Source organism: Haliotis rubra, unplaced genomic scaffold (assembly GCF_003918875.1).
Source record: "Haliotis rubra isolate DU_JTF1 unplaced genomic scaffold, ASM391887v1 Scf732, whole genome shotgun sequence".
NCBI classification, from domain to species: domain Eukaryota; kingdom Metazoa; phylum Mollusca; class Gastropoda; order Lepetellida; family Haliotidae; genus Haliotis; species Haliotis rubra.
Window position 1 is genome coordinate 133,037 of NW_025767449.1, and position 23,259 is coordinate 156,295.

Here is a 23,259-nt window from a genome sequence, read left to right on the forward strand (position 1 = left end):
CTGAGGCAGCGGATTTCGGAACCAGTACTTTCCAGATCTTTCTGTCCAAATCTAGTTCAAGTCTAAATATAGGAAATACAGACATAAGGTGTAATATTTGGATCATTATTACACAATGTATAACAATACCGCCACAAACCAAATGTCATTTTTATAAGTTCTATTGCGTTTCTCATGCTTATCAACCTCGCACCTGATTAATGTTGAACAGTCCTCGTAACGTCGATTTCGAGTACCTATCAGAACACCATAATTATGTTCTGATATTATTTAGAAACTGTGGCAGTAATTATTCTAGCATAAAAACAATTAGACCAACGATCTCGCGGTATGATATGATATGATAACAATAATCTAAAAATTAGGTTGCATAATTCTGGATTCTTTTTCATTTTTTATACAATTCATTTCATTACAATATGCCGTTCAGTAATTGATGAACGAAGGAAACATTTTCTTGTGAATGTGTAGATTATTAATTTAAACCATGAAGATAATAATGAAACCCTCCATATATGTTCTTTACACAATATACAGGTCCTCAGAAAACATATTGCAATACGTATCGTTTGAAAGGCAAATGGCATATTGCAATACGCATCGTTTGAAAAGCATACGGGGATATACCGGTATACTGGTAATACCGTGCAGTCCTAATACCCAGTACACTGGAGAATGACCCACTACGTAGTGTTGTTGTTTGTTGTTGTTTTACGCTGCACTCAGCAGTATTCCAGCTATATGGTGGCGTCTGTACATTAACGCGACTGGACCAGACAATCCAGTGATCAACAGCATGAGCATCGAGCTACGCAACTGGGAACCGATGACATGTGTCAACCAAGTCAGCGAGCCTGACCTCCCGATCCCGTTAGTCGCCTCTAACGACAAGCATGGGTAACTGAAGGTCAATTCTAACCAGATCTTCACGGGTCCACTAGCACATATTAATGTCGATAAAGCATTTCTATTTATCTCAAGATTAAGGTTGGCTCCTCCAGGTGTTTGTTCTCATCTATACTTATACACATATGCTTGTAATTGTTAACACTGTAACACTTCCACCCAAGCAATGACGTGGGTAGTGGCTCTGTGTCTGGGGCTGTTGTTGCCCCTGGGACACTCCAAGACAGTCCACATCTATGTCAGCCCCAAGGGATCAGACGGGAACTCGGGGTAAGAGCTTGGTTTTGGAGGGATGAATCATGGCGAAGGGGTTTTATTCGGTGTCAGACTCGATTTGCCGGGACAGAAATGAAATATCTTAGCTAAAGAAAGTATACCGCTCAGTTGATTTTACATGGTTGATTTTTAATACAGATTATTTTAATTTAGCAATATCATATCCAAACAACGACCTGCATTTTTTTTAGAATTATTTCTGCGTGGCTTGATTTACCAAAAGAATGTTTAACACAAAAATATGAACCTTAAACAATTTCAGTCATCTTATCTTTAAACATTTCATAAATTGTTCAACTGTTTTCGACACAAAGTTACATTTCAAACACAACAGGGATCATATGGTAGCAAATTAAACAGTCTTGTTAAACCATCTTAAACACAAAGCTATGTGTTAATTTCTTAGGACTTTGGAACACAGTTTCATTTTAAATTGGGTATCAAAGGTGTTGGCGTTGGACAAAAACCTATCTGTACATTTTGTCATTGCGACGGGATAGCTGTAGTTATTCCAAAGGTACCTCACTCTGCTGAGACAACACAGCAGGTTTGCATACACACACATCGTCACAACGTACAGCGTCCGGTCAACTACTATCTCATTTTCTGTGATGGATATATGCTAAGTTAAAAAGCAGGGAAGATTCCATTTTGAGGAGATGTTAATTGGGAACCACGCTGTATGTATGTACATGGATTTAGAACATGATTATTCCATTCACAAAGTGTTATGCATTTCGTGAAAACACGCCAAGAGTTTAAGCTCGTGCACATGGTCATGGAAAATATTAACATTTACAGTGAAACGCGTCAGTGTACCGATGTACATTACACTGATAAAACAATGAGTGGAGGTTGATCTGATATTTCCTTTAACCCAATGAAAACCTATCTGACGAGTTGAGTACATTGAGTAAGTGAGTGTTTGAGTTAGTGGAGTGAGTGATTGGGTGGAGTGAGTTAGTGGACAGAGTGAGTGAATGAAGTATGTGAGTCACTCACTCACTCACTCACTCACTCAGTCACTCAGTCACTCAGTCAGTTGACGCCACTTTAAACGGCATTTCATCTTGTGAGATTCCCACAATGGTGAAACCAACGAGTCCGGTTATGGTGCAAACAGACTCGTAAACATGATTAGGACCACATGGGACACGGGCGCACAACTAAATGCTACATTTTAGATTGAGACTCCATGTAGCCTCACGCCGTCTGAAGACCCATATCACCTTTCCGATTACCTCTCAGAATCCAATCCTATCACAACACGACCTCCGGATTTTTAAAAAGGTTTTAGGCCCTCGATCATAATACCGAAAGGGAATTATTATATTGTGCTATGCAAATTGATCCAAAAGGGCGCCCAATGAGTTACATTGAACGTGCCTTCTATCAGGTTTGTTTCCCCGCAAACCGTTGCAACCCGGAAAAAAAGATGCAAAGAAAGTGCCAACGTCTGCCAAAGCCCCACCCTTCCTTTCCACTAAGCATGTGTATACCAGTTTTATGTGCCCAGATTGGATGCTTCCCACCCGATTGCCACCCTGGACAAAGCCAGGCAGTTACTGGACAGCAGTGGCATCAAGGACAACAGTGAGTAGGTTCTGAAGCTCACCTTTCAAATATTTCTTCCAAATATATGTGCGTATAAGTATAAGAAACACTTTTTATCTTTTAACCCTGTTACAATATCAGACTGACAAAGTTTCATGGGAGTTTTCGTCATTCCTCCAACATTTTCTTCGCCCTGTAGCGGTGTACGTGGAGCTGATGGGCGGCTACCACAACCTGCACTCCACCCTACACTTCACACACGCCTACTCCCAGCCTGTCACCTTCAGAGCCTACCAGGACCAGGAGGTCCACGTGGTGAGTGGGGACACACGAGTTGAATGGGAAGATCTTCGTGGTGAGTTGGGAGGTCAATGTGGTGAGTTGGGAGGTCCACGTGGTGAGTGGGGACGCACGGTTTGAGTGGGACGATCTACGTGGTGAGTTGGGAGGTCCACGTGGTGAGTGGGGACACACGAGGTGACTGGGGAGGTCCACGTGGTGAGTGGGGACGCACGAGGTGACTGGGGAGGTCCATGTGGTGAGTGGGGACACACGAGATGACTGGGGAGGTCCACGTGGTGAGTGGGGACGCACGAGATGACTGATGACTGGGAGGTCCACGTGGTGAGTGGGGACACACGAGATGACAGGGGAGGTTCACGTGGTGAGTGGGGACACACGAGATGACTGGGGAGGTCCACGTGGTGAGTGGGGACACACGAGATGACTAGGGAGGTCCACGTGGTGAGTGGGGACACACGAAATGACTGGGGAGGTCCACGTGGTGAGTGGGGACGCACGAGATGACTGGGGAGGTCCACGTGGTGAGTGGGGACACACGAGGTGACAGGGGAGGTCCACGTGGTGAGTGGGGACACACGAGATGACTGGGGAGGTCCACGTGGTGAGTGGGGACACACGAGATGACTGGGGAGGTCCACGTGGTGAGTGGGGACGCAGGAGATGACTGGGGAGGTCCACGTGGTGGTGGTGAGTGGGGACGTGAGTGGGGACACATGAGATGACAGGGGAGGTCCACGTGGTGAGTGGGGACACACGAGATGACTGGGAAGGTCCACGTGGTGAGTGGGGACACACACGAGATGACTGGGGAGGTCCACGTGGTGAGTGGGGACGCACGAGAGATGACTGGGGACACACGAGATGGGAGGTCCACGTGGTGAGTGGGGACGCACGAGATGACATGGGGAGGTCCACGTGGTGAGTGGGGACACACGAGATGACTGGGGAGGTCCACGTGGTGAGTGGGGACGCACGAGGTGACTGGGGAGGTCCACGTGGTGAGTGGGGACGCACGAAATGACTGGGGAGGTCTACATGGCGAGTGGGGACACACGAAATGACTGGGGAGGTCTACGTGGTGAGTGGGGACACACGAGATTGCTGAGGAGCTCCACGCGGTGTGGGGAAGTCCACGTGGTGAATGGTGAGATAGAAGTGGTGAGTGAGGAGGGTCACGTGAGGAGGACATCCATGTTGTGAATGAGGAGGTCAGCATGGTGAGTGGAGAGATCCACCTGGTGAATGAGGAGAGTCATGTGGTGAATGAGGAGATCCACGTGGTTAACGAGGAGATCCACGTGGTGAGTGAGGAGGTCCACGTGGTGAGTGAAGAGACCCACGTTGTCAGTGGAGAGGTCCACGTTGAGAGTGTCCACAGAACAGAATAAATATTGCACTCAACTTTATCGTCGACTTCCGGGTTTCAAAAGGTGAGGAATACTGAGTATTTGGAGAATGAAGGACCAAAGAACTATCTGTTGGAATTCATGTTACATATGATTTCCCCAAGCTAGGAATTGCCTAGCAAACACAATGAAAGGAAATGAACTAAGTGTGAAACTTTTGTTACGTAATAGACACTTTGCGTTAATCGTGTTCTTGTGTTACCAGACAGGAGGCAAGAAGATCTCAACAAGCCTGTTTACCCACGTGACAGACAGCAGCGTGCTCAATATGCTGCCTTCAAGTTCAAGGTCAAAGGTACAATCATTCTTCTTCAAATTAAAATAACGTTTTTGTATTTGCATTGATAGTCTCCATCATATAGGAGTGAGGTTCGGTTTTACGCCGCTTTTAGCAATTTTTCAGCAATATCAAGGCGGGTGACACCCGAAACAGGCTTCACACATTTTACCCATGTGGGATCTTCGGCATTACAAGCGGGCGCTTTAACCACTAGGATACCCGACCGCCCTTCGCTCTCATGGGAAGATTTACAGACTAGCCTATTATTACTGAACTGTTGTAAATATGTAAGCTCATACAAAACGTATACAACGGTGAATATTGCAATAGAACAGGTTCCAAAGAACAACACCATTGAGAGGTCATCCAGAATATTTGGTAAACATTATACTAATATACATTTTAGTGCTTTCCTTATTTTTACTTTAATCATCTCTATTTTATTATAAACAAACTGTGCATACCCGTAACGCTGTTTCAAATATACAGCACACCGTTATGTCAAAAGAGCATTTCCGAGCGGCTATTGATTGTCTCTGTTTCAGGTGATGCAGGTGCATCTACCTAGTGCCGGTGTCACCGACTACGGCAAGATGACCAACTTCGGCTTTTACCGGTCCAGGACTGCATGGCTGGAGATCTTCATCAACGGGGAGCCTGCCAGATTGGCCCAGTACCCGAATGAGGTAGGAAGAGAGATCTGGGAGAGTTGTCTGAATTGTTGATATTGGCATTCATCGTGATTCTATTTTTACCATTCATACGCCGACTAGAAGTGTATTGATAATATACTCATGCCAATAATGGTTGTCACCCCCTTCCCCACCCCAACCCCACACACCTCACACCCACACCCCACCCCTCTCCAATTAAATATTTTTAAAGGGGTGGCAACCATTATTGGCATGAGTATTTTATAATACACTTCTAGTCGGCGTATATTACACAGCTGTAATGGTTGACACCTTGAAATAAATTCCGCAGAAATTCCTGAACATCAATTCAGTTCCTGGCGGTAGGCATGGCAAAGTGTTCACCTACAGCACCCACGAAGACTCCAGATGGGTGCACGAGAAGGAACCCTGGGCTTACGGATTCTGGTAACATTAGACAGGACTTCCACTTTAGTATTGGAGATGAGGAATGTCTAAACCAATGCTTTAGAATATAGTCACATAGTCATAGATTGTAAATTACCCTCTCAGTTCGGATAGGCTCAGTGAATTATATGTTGGGGCAATGACTTTGGGTACAGCATGATATAGCAGGCTTTAATGGGAAGTAGTAGTTTGGGTCGGGTGTCGTAATTAAAATTCACCGCCTCCGTGGTGTAGTGGTTAGAGCGTCTGCCCGGTGAGCGGAAGGTTACGGGTTCGATCCCCGACCGCTTCATACCAGAAGACATTAAAATATGGTACTTGTTGGTCCCTGCCTGGCACTCGGCATTAATGGATACAACAAGGATTGGTCGGCTCGGAGTCAGTATAATGTGTGGGGTATTCATGCTTCACTGTGGCATGGTATCTCAGTGGGCTAGCACTATAAAACCAGCTTAAATCTGGGCTAGTACAAGCAGCCGCACATACACATACACACGCATGCACGCCGTCATATAAAGCAAAATATTCTCAAGCACCACGTAAAACCCAATTTCACCTCACCGAAACAGGTATTCTTCTAATCCGGGGTCGAATGCCTTGTTGAGACGACCAAAGAGGTAAGAATGTCATCCAAGGTATGCTTCCACGAAATACCACATACATGTATGGACCTGAATTTATTGAATACATATCCAGCATTTGCTGGAACTTGGTGGGAAGTGTAAAGTGGACTGGTGTTTGGTTGTTTTGGGGGTCGACAGTAGTGTTTGACATCAGGATTGTCCAGAATTAGCTACAATTCGGAGGGAAATTGTGAAATGGATTTAGTGGTGATGTGGGTTAGGTGTTGGCCAGGATTGGTGTTTGGTGTTTGGTACCGGTGACATGTCAAGAATGACATCTGAAGCTGTAAGACATGCTTCTATCTGCCCAGGTACTGGAGCTGGGCGGACGATGCTGCAAGGATCAGTCACATTGACTCCAACAAACATCAGATCACTCTGGCAAATGACACACACTATGGACTCAGAGTAGGTCAGCGTGAACTTAGAGCCTTACATTTTATGTTTCTCTAAAATATGACTGACACTTCTGAAGAAGGAACATGTGTTGGTCTTTATACAGATTGACCAAGTATCGATTCGCATTATCAGTCTGTTTTTGTAACGATTTCACGTTATCTATCCGTTACTCGTCTTTTCTTTTAAAAAGACAAAAGAACAAATAAAAACAACTCGCTGAAATGGTTTTTTCATGTTTGCAAATTTATGAGACATTATCACAGACGGAAAATAGACATTGTATATAGTGTTGTTGATTATGTCCAGGTCATTACAACCCGGCCCATCTGGCCGGATATTACACTCAGGGTGGCTACTTCCGGGTATTCAACATGCTCTCAGAGCTGGATCAACCGGTGAGAAGATCTTCCTCCTCTTCCCCTCCTCCTCCTCATCATCAGCAACAACAGCAGCAGCATCGTCATCGTCATTGTCATCAACGTATTATGCCTCACTCGCCATCTGTATTGTCACTGCCAAACCATTCTTGAAATATGAAAACATATACAACTTAGAAAGCAACGATCTACATGTTTTACCGGTTGCCTCATGAAAACACCTTTTTAAGTTACCAGTCTATAATACTGTTTTGTCCTCGGTTAATACATTGTGTTATCCTTCTCTACAGGGAGAGTACTATCTGGACAGGTCCAATGGCAACCTGTACATCTGGCCCAACACAAAGTCGGGTACCTTAGCTTCCTCTGATGACGTCACCGTCTCTCTCATCAACGACTGCATTAGGTACGTCAACTAGAAGGGTTATATATTAATCAAAAGGACAGTGGCTTTTGATAAATTGATTTTGTTATTTTAATGTACAGCTAATTTGTTCCAAAATCGGGAACACCTGAAGGTATGATGTAAATCCAGCAAGGGTCCATGTAGGTAGCAAAGGTGGTCGTTAGTATGCTGATCTGCCTCATCAGTTACTGATGCTCTAGAGCCAGTTTTTTATATTGTATTGTTCTATTTAATGATATCCGTCTATGACAACATGCCAGTTTTCATGTTCATTATCTTCAAAATGTATTTATATTTAATATATGAATTGTTCTCGTCACTATATGGCTGAAGTATTGCCGATCTTAACTCACTCACTGTAATCAAGCTATATTTTGCACGCTTTCAGTATTACTAATGCTGATTATATATTACTGATATTATACGTGGTTGATTAGGATCCCTGTATTCGCTTTTCTGAAATCAAATCAACTGAGCAAATCAGTATGTAAATTTCAGATAGGCAAAAATAAATTTCCGATATCATATACATGTATTTACCACTGGCAGCATGAACCGGGGGGTGGGAAATCTCAATTTTGTGGGGTTCACCTTGGAGGCGTGTCGTCACGAAGGCATCAGAGGAGACGGTCTACACAACATCAACATTCAAAACATGGACATACAAAATTTGGGTGAGTTGTTTCGGGGAGAATCCGTTTCAACTAGCAGGGTCTGGAAGGACCTATTGGCGTATTTATCTCGATTAATTTTAGTCGACAGTCTTAATACTGTAATACTGCTGAGACCCCAAAAATTACCGTGTTATATTACTTTTCCGTTTGTCTTAAAATCTTAAACAATAGACTTGGGCTAAGTGATGTGATGTAATAAACGAAGACCAAGCAGGATACACTACCACTGATAATACCTTTACCTTGGTAGCACTTATCAGCGAATAACTCTCAAAAATAGGGTGAAATTGTATGCCTGTTTTTATGATTTTTCCAAAGCCTTTGATTCTGTCAACAGATAAAAGCTTTGGAATTTATTTGTGCGTTGTGATACAGCGTTGCGGTCTGTGTACCAAAATGTGAAAGCATGTGTACATGGACAAAATGGACATACAGAAACTTTTAAATATACCCCATAGGGGCAGGGCAAGGTTGTGTTCTTGCTCCGTTTGTGTCTTCGTTTTTCATAGATGAATTACCAAAGAAAATCACGTCTACTTGTACAAAAGGTATTCAGTTATTCCCAGACTTACTCGAGCTGTTCCTTTCACTTATTGATGATGTTGTTCTGTTTTCTGATATATTAACTGATACTCCAAAAGCAAATGGTAATCTTAGACATATATTTGCAAAACATTGTGTCTCCATGTAAAATCAAACTGGACAAGAATTGCTGCATGAAACAAAAAAAATTGGCCTGTTGTTTTCTTGAAATCTCCCTGGTAATTATCGATAAAATGTCTGTCTCTTAAAGCCGAAAACGTTGTCACAATACTGCATACTAAAGTCAACAGAAAATGCCCAGCTTCAAAATATTGCTACGTTTAGACCTCATGTACTGTCAAAAACGTAAACGTGCCTGACAATCTGTTAGCATATTCTTAATATCTTATCATCAGGTTCATATGGCGTCCACATCACCGGAAGTAGTCATATTGTCGTATCCAGATGTAACATCCATTCTACCAACGGAGGTGTCGCCATCAACGGTAACAAAGCAGTTCACGATTTTATTGATCTGATGCATAGCGCGATTGGTTATAATTATTGCATGAAGTACTGATTTAATAATCTAACTCAAATACGAAAATCATTTTCTTATGCATGATTGATTATACCATTTTTGAAAGATCAGAAGTGTGGGAACCTCTGCGGGGAATTTCCGGCATCGTTCTTTACCGATTTCTATATTTTAAATTTTCAGGTGGTAATCAAAAGACCTTAACGTCTTCTGGAAATATAATAGAAGACAACCATATTTGGTTGGTCGCCCGTGTGGGAGCTGTTGGATACAATGCTGTGTCTATCGGTGGCGTCGGCAACGTGGTCCGTTACAACCACCTACATGATGGCCAATACACCGGACTGATGTGGGGGGTACGCCAAGCACTTATTAAACCTATTTTTGTCATTTTGATCAATACATCAATTCAGTCGGGTATTTAAATACCATTAATGTATCAGTTTTTCTTTTTAAGTGGTTTAAAGAAACCTACGTGTTTTTATACTCACAATAAAATAAAATAAAATACAAATGCTTATTTAAATGAATAAGTGCCATACAGCTTAACAGAGCTGCAGCGGGGTAAATACTAAACATAAGTATACCATATCATAATAATATTAACTAAATACAAACAAGACAAACAGAGTAAAAGTGATATATTAGTTTCGTATTTTTTTCAAATACGAAATAAATAAAGCTAAGGTTTTGTTTAAGTTTCGTATAATTACTACTGATTGTAAACTGTAGTAAACTTTGGATGAGACCTAGACACATGAAGAGATCACTCTGCATTCTACCAGTTAGAGAGAACACTTGGATTACGGACAATAAGTTGGATTTAACTGTCTCAGTCTTTGACGGCATGTAGTTAAATACAACCGATAAAAAAAATATTTCCACATTATAATACATTTGTGCTCAAAGAAGCGTAGAGTCTAAGCACCACCCTTTATCCAGATATATTTACCATCACTGTGGAGCAGTGATATTTGTTCCCGAAAAGATAACCCATAATCTCATCGGTGGCAGCTGTCACAAACACATGCAAAGGCAAGTCAACTGTTCACATGTGAAAAACATCAATACGGGAAGATATGGTACAAGGCAATGTAATGAGTTGCGTAGAACGTACTTGTTTTTCATTCATGCGTCAAATATGGAAACCGCTGACAACTATATTGAAACCAAGGATGCTGCAACCCTGTTTAAAATATGTCAAAGACCCAAATCATTCCACATGCCTGAGAGCAATGGGGTATCCACTAGGCTTCATTCTTAAAAAACATTTAAACCACTGTCTGGTATTGTTTGGTTATTGCTTTCGACCTTTTTGGCCAATTCACTCACTTTGATATGCCCGATGTACATTTTAATAACATAATTTAGATTTAATAACAGAATAGTTACTCGGTTGCCAGGGTAACGACAACATAATGGAATACAACCATATCCACCACATGTGTGTCAATACCAGCGATTGTGGCGCGGTGCATGCTGGGAGAGACTGGACCGCTGTAAGTACAACCCTGAATGAAGAATGTTATCAAAATGTGTAATACTGAGAAAATGTTCATTGTGTAGGTGTTATACGTTACTGTTCCGGGGTCCTTGTCCAAATGTCTTTTTGTTGGTTGGTTGGCTGTTCAACGCCGCACTCCAGCTATGCGGTCTGTATATAATCGAGTCTGGACCAGACAATCCAGTGATCAACAGCTTGACCATCGATCTACGCAATTGGGATACGATGACATGTGTTAACCAAATCAGCGAGTCTGATCTTCCGATGCCTCGACAAACATGGGTTACTGAAGACCAATTCTAACCCGGATCTTCACGGGTGCCAAACGTCTGCAGAGTCACTCACCAGTCCATTCATTCCTATAATTCGTGTATTTGTCTATGTGTTATTTACAGCCGCTCTTAACAATGTTTTGGATTGATGACTTCCGTATCTAATAATAGAAAAGTCTCGACCAGACAATCTAGTGACTGATATCATGAGCATCGACCTGCACAATCGAGATACGATGACATGTGTCAACGAAGTCAGTGAGAGTCACCATTTGGTCCTGTTAAACACTTCCTACGACAGCATGGGTTGCTCAAGACCAATATTTAATTTAAATCTTCGCTCGTATTTTCTCTTATACTAAACACGATGATTATTTGTATATTGATAACAATTTTCTACAGCGCGGCAACGTCATCCGATACAACCACATTCACCACGTCTTGAGGCACATGCCAGGTGCAGATAACAGGGGCATCATGCTGGACGACCAGTTCTCCGGCGTCCACATCGAACACAACGTCTTCTACGAGGTAGGTAGTTTGACTCAGATGGTCTTCTACGAGGTCGATAGTTTGGCTCAGATGGTCTTCTACGAGGTAGGTAGCTTGACTCAGATGGTCTTTTACGGGGTAGGTAGTTGGACTCAGAGCTCGATGGTCTTCTTCGAGGTAGGTAGCTTGACTCAGATGGTCTTCTACGTTGTAGATAGCTTGACTCAGATGGTCTTCTACGAGGTAGTTAGTTTGGCTCAGATGGTATTCTACGAGGTAGGTAGCTTGACTCAGATGGTATTCTACGAGGTAGGTAGTTGGACTCAGATGGTCTTCCACGAGGTAGGTAGCTTGACTCAGATGGTCTTCTTCGAGGTAAGTAGCTTGACTCAGATGGTCTTCTTCGAGGTAGGTAGCTTGACTCAGATGGTCTTCTACGTGGTAGGTAGTTTGACTCAGATGGTCTTCCACGTGGTAGGTAGCTTGACTCAGATGGTATTCTACGAGGTAGGTAGCTTGACTCAGATGGTCTTCTACGAGGTAGGTAGTTGGACTCAGATGGTCTTCTTCGAGGTAGGTAGCTTGACTCAGATGGTCTTCTACGAGGTAGGTAGTTTGACTCAGATGGTATTCTACGAGGTAGGTAGTTGGACTCGGATGGTCATCTACGAGGTAGGTAGCTTGACTCAGATGGTATTCTACAAGGTAGGTAGTTTGACTCAGATGGTCTTCTTCGAGGTAAGTAGCTTGACTCAGATGGTCTTCTTCGAGGTAGGTAGCTTGACTTAGATGGTCTTCTACGTTGTAGGTAGTTTGGTTCAGATGGTCTTCTACGTGGTAGGTTGTTTGGTTCAGATGGTCTTCTACGTGGTAGGTAGTTTGGCTCAGATGATCTTCTACGAGGTAGGTAGTCTGACTCAGATGGTCTTCTTCGAGGTAGGTAGCTTGACTCAGATGGTCTTCTACGTGGTAGGTAGTTTGACTCAGATGGTCTTCCACGTGGTAGGTAGCTTGACTCAGATGGTCTTCTACGTTGTAGGTAGTTTGAATCAGATGGTCTTCTTCGTTGTAGGTAGCTTGGCTCAGATGGTCTTTTACGAGGTAGCTAATTTGATTCAGATGGTCTTCCACGTGGTAGGTAGTTTGGCTCAGATGGTCTTCTACGTGGTAGGTTGTTTGGCTCAGATGGTCTTCTATGTGGTAGGTAGTTTGACTCAGATGGTCTTCCACGTGGTAGGTAGTTTGGCTCAGATGGTCTTCTACGTTGTACGTAGTTTGACTCAGATGGTCTTCTACGTTGTAGATAGTTTGACTCAGATGGTCTTCTACATGGTAGGTTGTTTGATCAGGCGGTGTCCACTCACTAACTCAGCAAATATGTTAAAATTAAGGACACGTATTTGTATATTAGGATTTGGAGGTGTCTGCCAAATGTAAACAAAACTGTATTTTGAATTGAATAACAACGATTAAGAAACAACATTCATCAAATGTGGCATAACTAATTACTGACAAGTCCAAACATCCATTACTCATATCGTGAACATTTTTTGAAAATCTTCAATTCAATTTATTTAAAAACTACCCTTACGACTTGGACATTTGGGCGGTTTTGAAATGTGCCAAGATGTCTGAAAGTTCGTACATTTTGTGCACCAAGAGTTGAAACAAAATATCATTTTCATCGTGTATGCTCAGCTTTCACCCAGATAAAAGAAAATATACCACGCAAAGTATTATTACAACAGGAACATTCGTAAGTTTAACATTTTAATGTCATTCATGAACCAACACAGTGAAATAAATCGAGCAAAATGTTTGTATTATGCTCATAAGGAATGAAACATGTATAAGTATTATTCCGCCTGGACTGTAATCTTCTGTACTAGTGTTTCCCACAGGATCACAAAAGGGCAGGGCGAAACAAAAGAGGCATGCAATGTCAGATTTCCAAGTATTATCTCAAGTTATTCATGAATAGGATTCTTAAAGGCTCAAAGAGCAAAATTAATTCACTTAAAGTCAACACATAGAATATAAACCAAAACCACCAAGTGTTGATGTCAATCATATTGAGTTCACTTATATTCTTCTGTTCTTCCTGGACATGCCAAGGGGAAAAGGAAAAGAGGCAGTGTGCCTTAGAAAAGGGGCAGGACGGAAAATATACTCTCCCAAAAAAGAAACGCATCATGAAAATAGCAATTTCATGTAGCAGTGAATTAAAGCGTGATTCATTTTACAAAAGGTTTTGCTCTGTTTATGAGTCCTATGGTGTTTATGTTTTGAAACATCACAACAAAACGCACCATCCGTAAAATACCCGTATTTAACAGCATGATTTTCAATTTCGGCGTGTAGTGTCACATAATACACAATTCACATGCAATGCACGTGAAAGTTGGGGATCAGATAGTCTCAATGATGGGTATAAAAGGTTGATCGCCATCTGTCGATTATTCACTGTGTTTGGAATATTGTTGACGAACGCAAAATGCCACGTCTAAGTGAAGCCAACCGTCATATCGCCATTGGTTTGCTTGAAGCTGACCAGTCTCAACGTGCAGTTGCCCGACTCATGAATGTTCACCAAAGCACCATTTCACGGCTCTGGGAGAGATATCGCCGGCAGAATGCGGTAGCAGATGCCCCTCGTAGTGGGCGACCTCGAGCAACCATTGCGGCGCAGGATCGCTACATCCGGGTACATCACCTGCGTCATCGAACAGCTACGGCAACCAGTACCGCTCGACAAATACCCGGATTGAGGAGGCTTTCTGCACAGACCGTCAGGAACAGGTTGAGAGAGGCTGGTTTATGTGCCAGAAGACCTTATTTTGGCCCTGTGCTTCGACAACAACATCGTCGACATCGATTTCAATGATGCACCAACGTTCAGGCCTGGAACCTAGCGAATTGGCGTAGATTCCACAGTGATGAATCACGATTTCTATTGGAAGAATGGAAGAATGCGGGTGTACAGACGTCGACGTGAACGTTTCGCCGACGCTTGCGTTCCCCTGGTGGACAGATTCGGCCGGGACAGTGTTATGATGTGGGGAGCGATCACCTGCCGTAGGAGAAGTGATTTGGTGATGATCCAGGGCAACCTGACAGCTCAACGGTACTGTGACGAAATCCTACGCCCACACCTCCTTCCAATCATTGATCGTCAGAGGGAGTTGTTTCAACAGGACAATGCCAGGCCCTACACAGCACGTCACACTAGAGACTTCCTCCAGAACCACAACATCAACGTGCTCCCCTGGCCCTCAAAATCACTTAAACTCGATCGAACATCTGTGGGATGCCCTGGACAGACGGGTGCGACGCCGTAACCCTCAGCCCCAGCACAGGCACTACAGGCAGAGTGGGCTGCGATTGGGCAACACGAGATTCTGAGATTTATTCGTTCGATGCCGAGGCGATGCCGTGCAGTTCTGGATGCTCACGGTGGTCACACGAGGTATTGACTTTAGCGCCACCACACGTCTCCATGTGACTCTCAAACTGACTTTCCTCGAGTTGGTGCCAAAAACGGATAAGTCTGCATTCCCAGTGTGCAATTTCGCTATATTTCATTGACTCATAAAGCCTACAAAATGTTTCAAAATATACATAAAAATACAGTTGAAATTCCTATATGCGTTTTCTTTTTGTGGGGAGTATATATACGGGTACGGCGCTGTGCCCTGCTAAAATTACCTTTGGGGAAACACTATGTGTATATGGGTCTGAAGCCTAAAGATACTGAAAATATTGGATTGAAATCCACACTCACCGACTGATCCGGGTAATTATAAAGTAGCGCTTCGATTAAACACTGTTAAAATACTGAAAGGTTGCATGTGGATTTTTATAAAAGCTTATTAGGAGTTAAGAAATCAACATATAATCCCATGGTTTATGCCGAGTTAGGTCGTTATCCGCTCATATTTAAAAGACAATATAGTATGATTAAATATTAGTGTAAGCTTCTTGTGTCTGAAAATAGCATTTTACGGGTTCTTTGAGTATTTGTATGAGGAGGTGGAGACCCGTGGTGTCAAAAATTGGGCGTATCAGGTTAAAAGTATTTTTTCAAACGTTGGATTAAGTGAAATATGGTTAAGGCAGGAATTACCAATAGATTATCTAATAGTTAGAAGTCAAAGAAAAAATAATCAGGCTATTAAGTTTATCTTTAGTATGCTGTCCAGCTCATCGAAATGCGCAATTTATATAAATATTATTAACCAGTGTCCAGATAACGGTAATAAACGAATCGAATACTATAACAATGTTTTGAAAAGAAATCTATCTACTCCCGACATGGATTATGCTTCCCGGCACCGTATCTTTAGCTTCGGCGGTACTCCCCTACTCCCTTGGAAATTAGCCTTCCCGGGAAATCTGAAAAATAAATTTTAGCCTTCCCGGCACGACACCTTAACATCTGCAACACACGGGTGTTTTATATGTTTCGTCTAGGGTGATGCTTCTTTCTGTACCCTCCATACGCTGGATTTCAATTTGCCCATATTATTTACAACGAATCGTTTTTAAATGTACACTGAAACAAAACATATTTCTGGTATATTCCACAATGAAATCCATATTGTCACATTGCATGAAACCATGGTAACGTAGTCTCAATTCTTTCTAGAATCAGTATCACGTCAACATTGGTGGTGGCCGTGACAACATCATACGTTATAACGTCTTCTACGACGCCACCAGCTACCCCGTCAACGTGGACGGCCGTGGTCTCCGGTCTACAAGCAACCAGGCGACTCTCCAAAATAAGTTGAAGGTAGGGATATAGGGTAGGGTGATAAATTACATGTAATGAATATTTGATTATGTTTTATACACATTTATTTGCCTGAAGTAAACAGTATAGGGTGACACGCTCTGCCAACATAGATTGCCCGCTTCCTGATGTTTACGTATTTCTACCTATTACAAAAAATATATGCACATGGAAAAAAGTATCGCAACACCTTTGATTTTAAGTCCCATACAGCCATCCATACACATAGCATAATTCTGTTTGTTTGCTTGTTTATTTTGACCATTCTCGCGCACCATCCATACATTTTATATATGCACGTGCTACGATCAACGTGAGCATCACGTGCAATACACGTATCCGTTATTAAGCAAATATCAAGTTTAAGCCAAATGTGCTTAAAGCTCGATAAGTTGGAAAATCAGTTGATTTTGTTGTTGATATGAAAATATTGGGCCTCCTTACCTGACAACTGGTCAAGATATTGGGATGGGGAATTCTGGCATGCCATTTTGGGCTTTACAACAAATGGTGGTTTTTCAAGCTTTGTTGAATGAACAGTTCTTTTCGCAATCTTTAGAGGTAAATATATCATGTTGGACTGCCTTAAATGTATATTTCACATTTTAGTCAGCTCTATATAAGACTGTACGTAATCAAGCCTCGATGAGACGACATTGTTTCTGTTTTCAGTCACTCCCCTACACCAGCAAGACGTGGGCAGACAAATATCCTAAACTGGCCGCCATCGACTCCCACAATCCCATGGCGCCGATGGGTGAGTGAGTGCGTGCGTGAGTGAGTGAGTTTAGGTTTACGCCTCGTTAAGCAATATTCCAGCACAATCGAGGCGAGCGACACCAGAAATGGGTTTCACACATGTTACCCATGTGGGGCATCGAACCAGGGCCTTTGGCGTGACAGGCGAACGCTTTAACCACTGGGCTACCCACCGCCCCCAATGGTAAAAGACATGTGTTACATTGTTCAGTAAGAAACGTTTAACTGTTTGGTACAGCCTGTAACATCTAATATCTACTGCTGTCATATTCTTAAATAGGTCTTATATTTGCTCATATTATGTATCTGATCAAAGAACTTTGGGTTTGTAGTGGGTCATTTGGAAACCTATTAAAAGCGTTCAGTGATCACCAAAATTCAACACAAGCTTGATGTCTTTTTTCTTCGTGTCTCCGATGTCTAATATTGCAAACACTACAGTGACTAACTCACTCACGCGTTCACACACTCACCTGTCCACTCATTGGGTAGTCAGGCTTGCTGACCTGGTTGACAAATGTCATCATATCCCAATCCATGTTCATGCTGTCGATCACTGGATTGTTTGATCCAGACTCGATTATTTACAAACCGCTGCCATAGAGCTAGAATATTGCTGAGTGCGGCGTAAAACTAAACTACACTCACTCACTCACCTACCCAACCACCATCCACCGACTCACTCATTCACTCATTCACTGTCTGTTTCCCAGGCAACCAAATCTACGACAATGCCTTCTACAACACGCGTGGGTCGAGCGTCGTCCAGTACCACACCTCTGGTATCATCAAGAGGGAATACTTTGATGTTCACGATAACTTCAAGGTAAACCTTAGTGGTTAGAGCGCCCGCCCGGAGAGCGGAAGGTGACGGGTTCGATACCCGGCCGAGTCATACCAAAATATGTTACAATATGGTACTTGTTGTTCCCTCCGCTCGGCATTAATGGTACAACTCAGAGTCAGTATAATGTGTCTGAGTGGGGTATTCATGCTTCACTGCGGCATGGTATCTTAGTGAGCTGGCACAATAAAACCAGCTTGTCTGACCTAGTACAAGCAGCCATACATACACACACGCATGCACGTCGTCACATGAGCGAAATATTCTTAAGAACGACGTTAAACCCCATTTCACCTCACCTCTTTTAAATTGTTTGATTCAATTACTTAAGTACCCGTGAAGATCCGGGATAGAATTGATCTTCCGTAACCCATGCTTGTCGTAAGAGGAGACTGACAGGATCGGGAGGTCAGGAGGTCAGAATGCTGACTTGGTTGATGCATATCATCGTATCCAAACAGCTTAGATCGATGTTCAAGGATGTCAATCACTAGACTGATCATTTACAGACTAACATAATACAGCGAGGAGCGTCAAACGACAAAATGAAAAAACAAATCTAAAACATCTGGTGTATTTATTCAAATTGTTTTCTTTGACAATCACTGGATGTTTCTGGCCCACATTTAGTCGTAATCCCTTCAGTTTTCAAGTTAATTACCTTGATGTTTTGCTTAGGCCAGCCCTGCTGATTTTTGGTCTCCCCGTGAATACGACTTCCGGTTCCGGTGTTCGGCAGAATCCTGGGCCAAACAAAAGTCCGTTCCCCAGCCTATCGACATCAACGCTGTTGGCCCACGTCAGCCTACTGGACCTAAATATATGCAGGAAGGTAAATATGACCTGGACCTCTGACATCACGTGATCTGTCGATAACATTGCGCCGTTCTTCCTCTGATAAAAAAAACAAACAGTGATACATAAGAAACTGAAATCTTCAGCAAAATCTTGAGATTTCTCTCATAACCAAATTTCCTTGAATTCATTTCTTCATCAGCACTTTCTTCCCATGAGTCTGCCGCCTCGATATGTCTGGAATATTGCTAAAGCGGCGTAAAACCACTCACTCTTCAGATGACTGGCATTAGATAAAGGCTGGACATGTCGTAAACATTTAAAAGTATATACAGTTAATTACGGTTATATCGAACTCAAAGGAACCACTAATTGTTGTTCCTACAAACCGTAGTTTTGCAAAATTCGACTAAAATATACAGCAACTGCCCGGGACCAAGAACACAGTTCAATATATCCGTCAGTTATGGGGGCGTTCGTTATAACTTATAGTGTACTGAGCCATTGTTGGGTATCTACTGTGTCTTTGATGTATCGGGGCGGTGGGGTAGCCCGGTGCTTAAAGCGTTCGTTCGTCACGCTGAAGACCCGGATTCGAATCCCCACATGGGTACAAGGAGTGAAGCCCATTTCTGGTGTCGAACGTCGTGATATTACTCACTCACTCGCTCTTTACCAGCAACGTACCAGCTGATGAAAACGTGAAAGAGACAATTCTGAAACCCCAGTGACTTTTGTTGTCCTCCATTGTCCCTACGTACTGTGAAAGCTGATAAAAACATGCAGCCATTACCAGGATAAGGGTGACTCATTAAACAGAGGGAAACAATCATGTCCAGATTTGTAGATGGTTTGGCTCTGTCCCTTGACGTATCACGTAATGAGTTTGACGTACCACGTAATGAGTTTGACGTATCACGTAATGAGTTTGACGTACCACGTTATGAGTTTGACGTGTCACGTATGCGTTTGACGTACCACGTAATGAGTTTGACGTATCACGTAATGAGTTTGACGTACCACGTAATGAGTTTGACGTGTCACGTAATGCGTTTGACGTACCACGTAATGAGTTTGACGTATCACGTAATGAGTTTGACGTACCACGTAATGAGTTTGACGTACCACGTAATGAGTTTGACGTGTCACGTAATGCGTTTGACGTACCACGTAATGCGTTTGACGTGTCACGTAATGCGTTTGACGTGCCACGTAATGAGTTTGACGTGTCAGGCAATGAGTTTGACGTACCACGTAATGAGTTTGACGTGTCACATAATGCGTTTGACGTATCACGTAATGAGTTTGACGTACCACATAATGAGTTTGACGTGTCAAGTCATGCGTTTGACGTACCACGTAATGAGTTTGACGTATCACGTAATGAGTTTGACGTACCACGTAATGAGTTTGACGTACCACGTAATGAGTTTGACGTATCACGTAATGAGTTTGACGTACCACGTAATGAGTTTGACGTAGCACGTAATGAGTTTGACGTGTCACGTAATGCATTTGACGTACCACGTAATGTGTTTGACGTATCACGTAATGCGTTTGACGTACCACGTAATGAGTTTGACGTTTTGACGTACCACGTAATGCGTTTGACGTATCACGTAATGCGTTTGACGTACCACGTAATGCGTTTGACGTACCACGTAATGAGGTTGACATATCACGTAATGAGTTTGACGTATCACGTAATGAGTTTGACGTATCACGTAATGCGTTTGACGTACCACGTAATGAGTTTGACGTATCACGTAATGCGTTTGACGTACCACGTAATGAGTTTGACGTGTCACGTAATGCGTTTGACGTACCATGTAGTGAGTTTGACGTGTCAGGCAATGTGTTTGACGTACCACGTAATGAGTTTGACGTATCACGTAATGCGTTTGACGTACCACGTAATGAGATTGACGTATCACGTAATGCGTTTGACGTATCACGTAATGAGTTTGACGTAGCACGTAATGAGTTTGACATACTACGTAATGAGTTTGACGTATGACGTGGACGACGAGTTTGTTTCTCAAGGGTCCAATGGATGGTTTATGTTATTTTCCAAAGGGTCGTGTTGTTTTATAACACCCGATTATCTGTAGAAAATGTATGTGAAACGACACATACTGTTCGACGGCTAATTATAATAAGTGCATTTGTAATGCACTAAACTCCATTCACTAGGTGAATGCTCATAGCGCTAAAAATCCCATTATTTTTACCCCATATAACCCAAGCTGCCTGTGAGGCGCTAGAGGGTTAATAGTCACATGATTTATCCCACCGGGTACCCATTTTTGTTGTGTGAACAGAGGCAATTTTGAACAAACTCACTTGCCTAAGATGAGATCACGTATATCACATGTGCTTCATTGTGGGACAGAACTGAAGTGTCTGGAATAACTAAGAAATCATTATGATTGATAACAATAGTAAAGAGAGATATGTGATGATATAAAATTTGTCTTCCAGCCATCCCCCAGCACCACAGCACGTCACATCCGGCATCATGCAGCGGATCTATTATTGGATAACGGCCACCTCAGCATGCTCCTTACCAAAATACTGAACATGATGATACGACTATTTGTCTTTCATGATAATAAGAATAAAGTTGAATATGGTCAGTTGTGCGTCTTGAAAATAGTCCTTGAATCATGGGTGCACTACGTGTATGAAAGTAAGCCAGCTCGCTCCTCTGTCCTCTAATATAGGGTCTGTTCATTTAGACAACACATGCTCACTAGTTGTTCACAACACTGTTATTTTATCAGCTGAGGGAGTGATGTAAGTTCGTTATCCAGGCAATTTACAGATGCAGTCTTTAGCAAGTGTACTTTTTGCATACATTCTTAAAAAAAAAAATTTGTTCACGCAATTATTATTTTTTCAGCTGAGAGAGAAATTTCAGTTTGTTATGCAGGTTACACAATTTTACAGATGCGATCTTTAGCCAGTGTGCGTTTAGCATATATTCATAAAAAAAATACATAAACTGATGCGCAAAAGAAAGTACACAGGTTGTGTTTCTTCCAATAAGATAAAAATGACAAAACCTTTTGATGAAATAGAAAATTTATGTTGATGCACACTGCAATACACGTGTTTTATCAGCAAAATGACATTGTAACAATAAACAGCGATGTAGTGATGACCACTGCAGACGGTTCCTACGATGCTGGAAGGTCAAGGCCATTCCACGCAGCGGTCGGTAGGCCCATACATGCCAGCAGGACGAAGTCGTCTTGTCGCTGTGAATCGGCTTTCGCGATGACCCAATGATGCGGCTGCTGATGACGTCACCGTCAACATCCAGTTGCGTAGGTGAATAACCCGCAGATAGCGATCCTCTTGGGGTGGTGTGACTCTGGAACGTCCACTTCTGGGTCGATCACATGTCTGGCCTGTCGTACTGAAACGGTTAAACAGCCGAATTATGGTTTGTCTTGTGCAACCCAATGTCCTTGCAATATCGCTGTTGAAAGCACCCATTTGTGTCATTCCTTTGGCCCGTTCTCGTTGCGCCGACGTGAATCTTGGCATTTCCTCGTGAGGTGTCTGTCAAGTGATTGTTCAGTCTTCACGACAAACAGGTTTAATACTCTCTGTCAGAAAAGTGCTGGTGCATGGGACAATAATCACAATTTTGCAAAAATTCGTGCAAAACACGTACAAACGAATTTGGTTGCATTTTGGCAAATGAAACATGATGGTTGCGTTCTGTACAATCAATGTTTTTCAATAACTTTATTAGTTAGAACGCATATTTGGGATTGCAACAACAATTACACCTGTGTACTTTCTTTTGCACGTCAGTTTATTTTGATTCGTAAGTAAATTATATTTGTGGAATTGATTACCATCATCACGTCAAATGAACAGTAATTAGAGTAAAATATCGCAATGCAAACATCTTATACCGTCATGATCTCAATTGATTCAGAAATGTATACCATGGCTTCTCGTATACCGTGGCTTCTCGTTTCCTACTGAGAGTGCTACGTATGTACAGGGACTCTTTTTGTAAAAAGACCTGATGTTTGCAGGATAATCAGCGCATCAATCTAATAATGTCTAGTTGCCATCTATTATGGTGAATTTATATTACCTTAAGGTCAGTAATGTATCCCCATTTTACTTCAGCCAGATTCGGTCAGTACGATCAAGAGGGTTTTTTAAAAAAAAAATGTCGCTGATGTTAAAATTATGAAAGCTTCAAAATCATCGATAGTTTCTCCATCTTTGTTTGTCTCTGTTTTTGGCATCCGCGAGATGCATCGTCTTTGGTTGAAAAAAAGAACTTGTTTGTTTAAGGTGGTAAGTTTTTAGAAATTGATAGACCAAGAGGGCATGTCACCTTAAATACCTGGAATGTTCTTACAAACAACGTACAAACATTGTGGTATCATCTTCCGTGGGCGAGTAGGC

The 23,259-nt window shown here is 42.4% G+C and overlaps 1 protein-coding gene across 1 annotated transcript; it reads left to right on the forward strand.

Moving 5' to 3' along the window:
- The first annotated feature begins 1,021 nt into the window (after positions 1-1,021).
- On the forward strand, positions 1,022-21,458 carry LOC124259690. The gene is made up of 19 exons (XM_046693881.1): positions 1,022-1,176; positions 2,699-2,775; positions 2,936-3,051; positions 4,651-4,740; positions 5,271-5,411; positions 5,710-5,825; positions 6,760-6,860; positions 7,154-7,242; positions 7,515-7,630; positions 8,180-8,304; positions 9,243-9,332; positions 9,548-9,720; positions 10,768-10,863; positions 11,543-11,671; positions 16,278-16,424; positions 17,097-17,181; positions 17,897-18,009; positions 18,706-18,859; positions 21,304-21,458. Exons 1-19 carry the CDS (start codon positions 1,073-1,075, stop codon positions 21,363-21,365), a joined length of 2,124 nt encoding a protein of 707 aa, XP_046549837.1. The 5' UTR covers positions 1,022-1,072; the 3' UTR covers positions 21,366-21,458.
- The last annotated feature ends 1,801 nt before the right edge of the window (positions 21,459-23,259 follow it).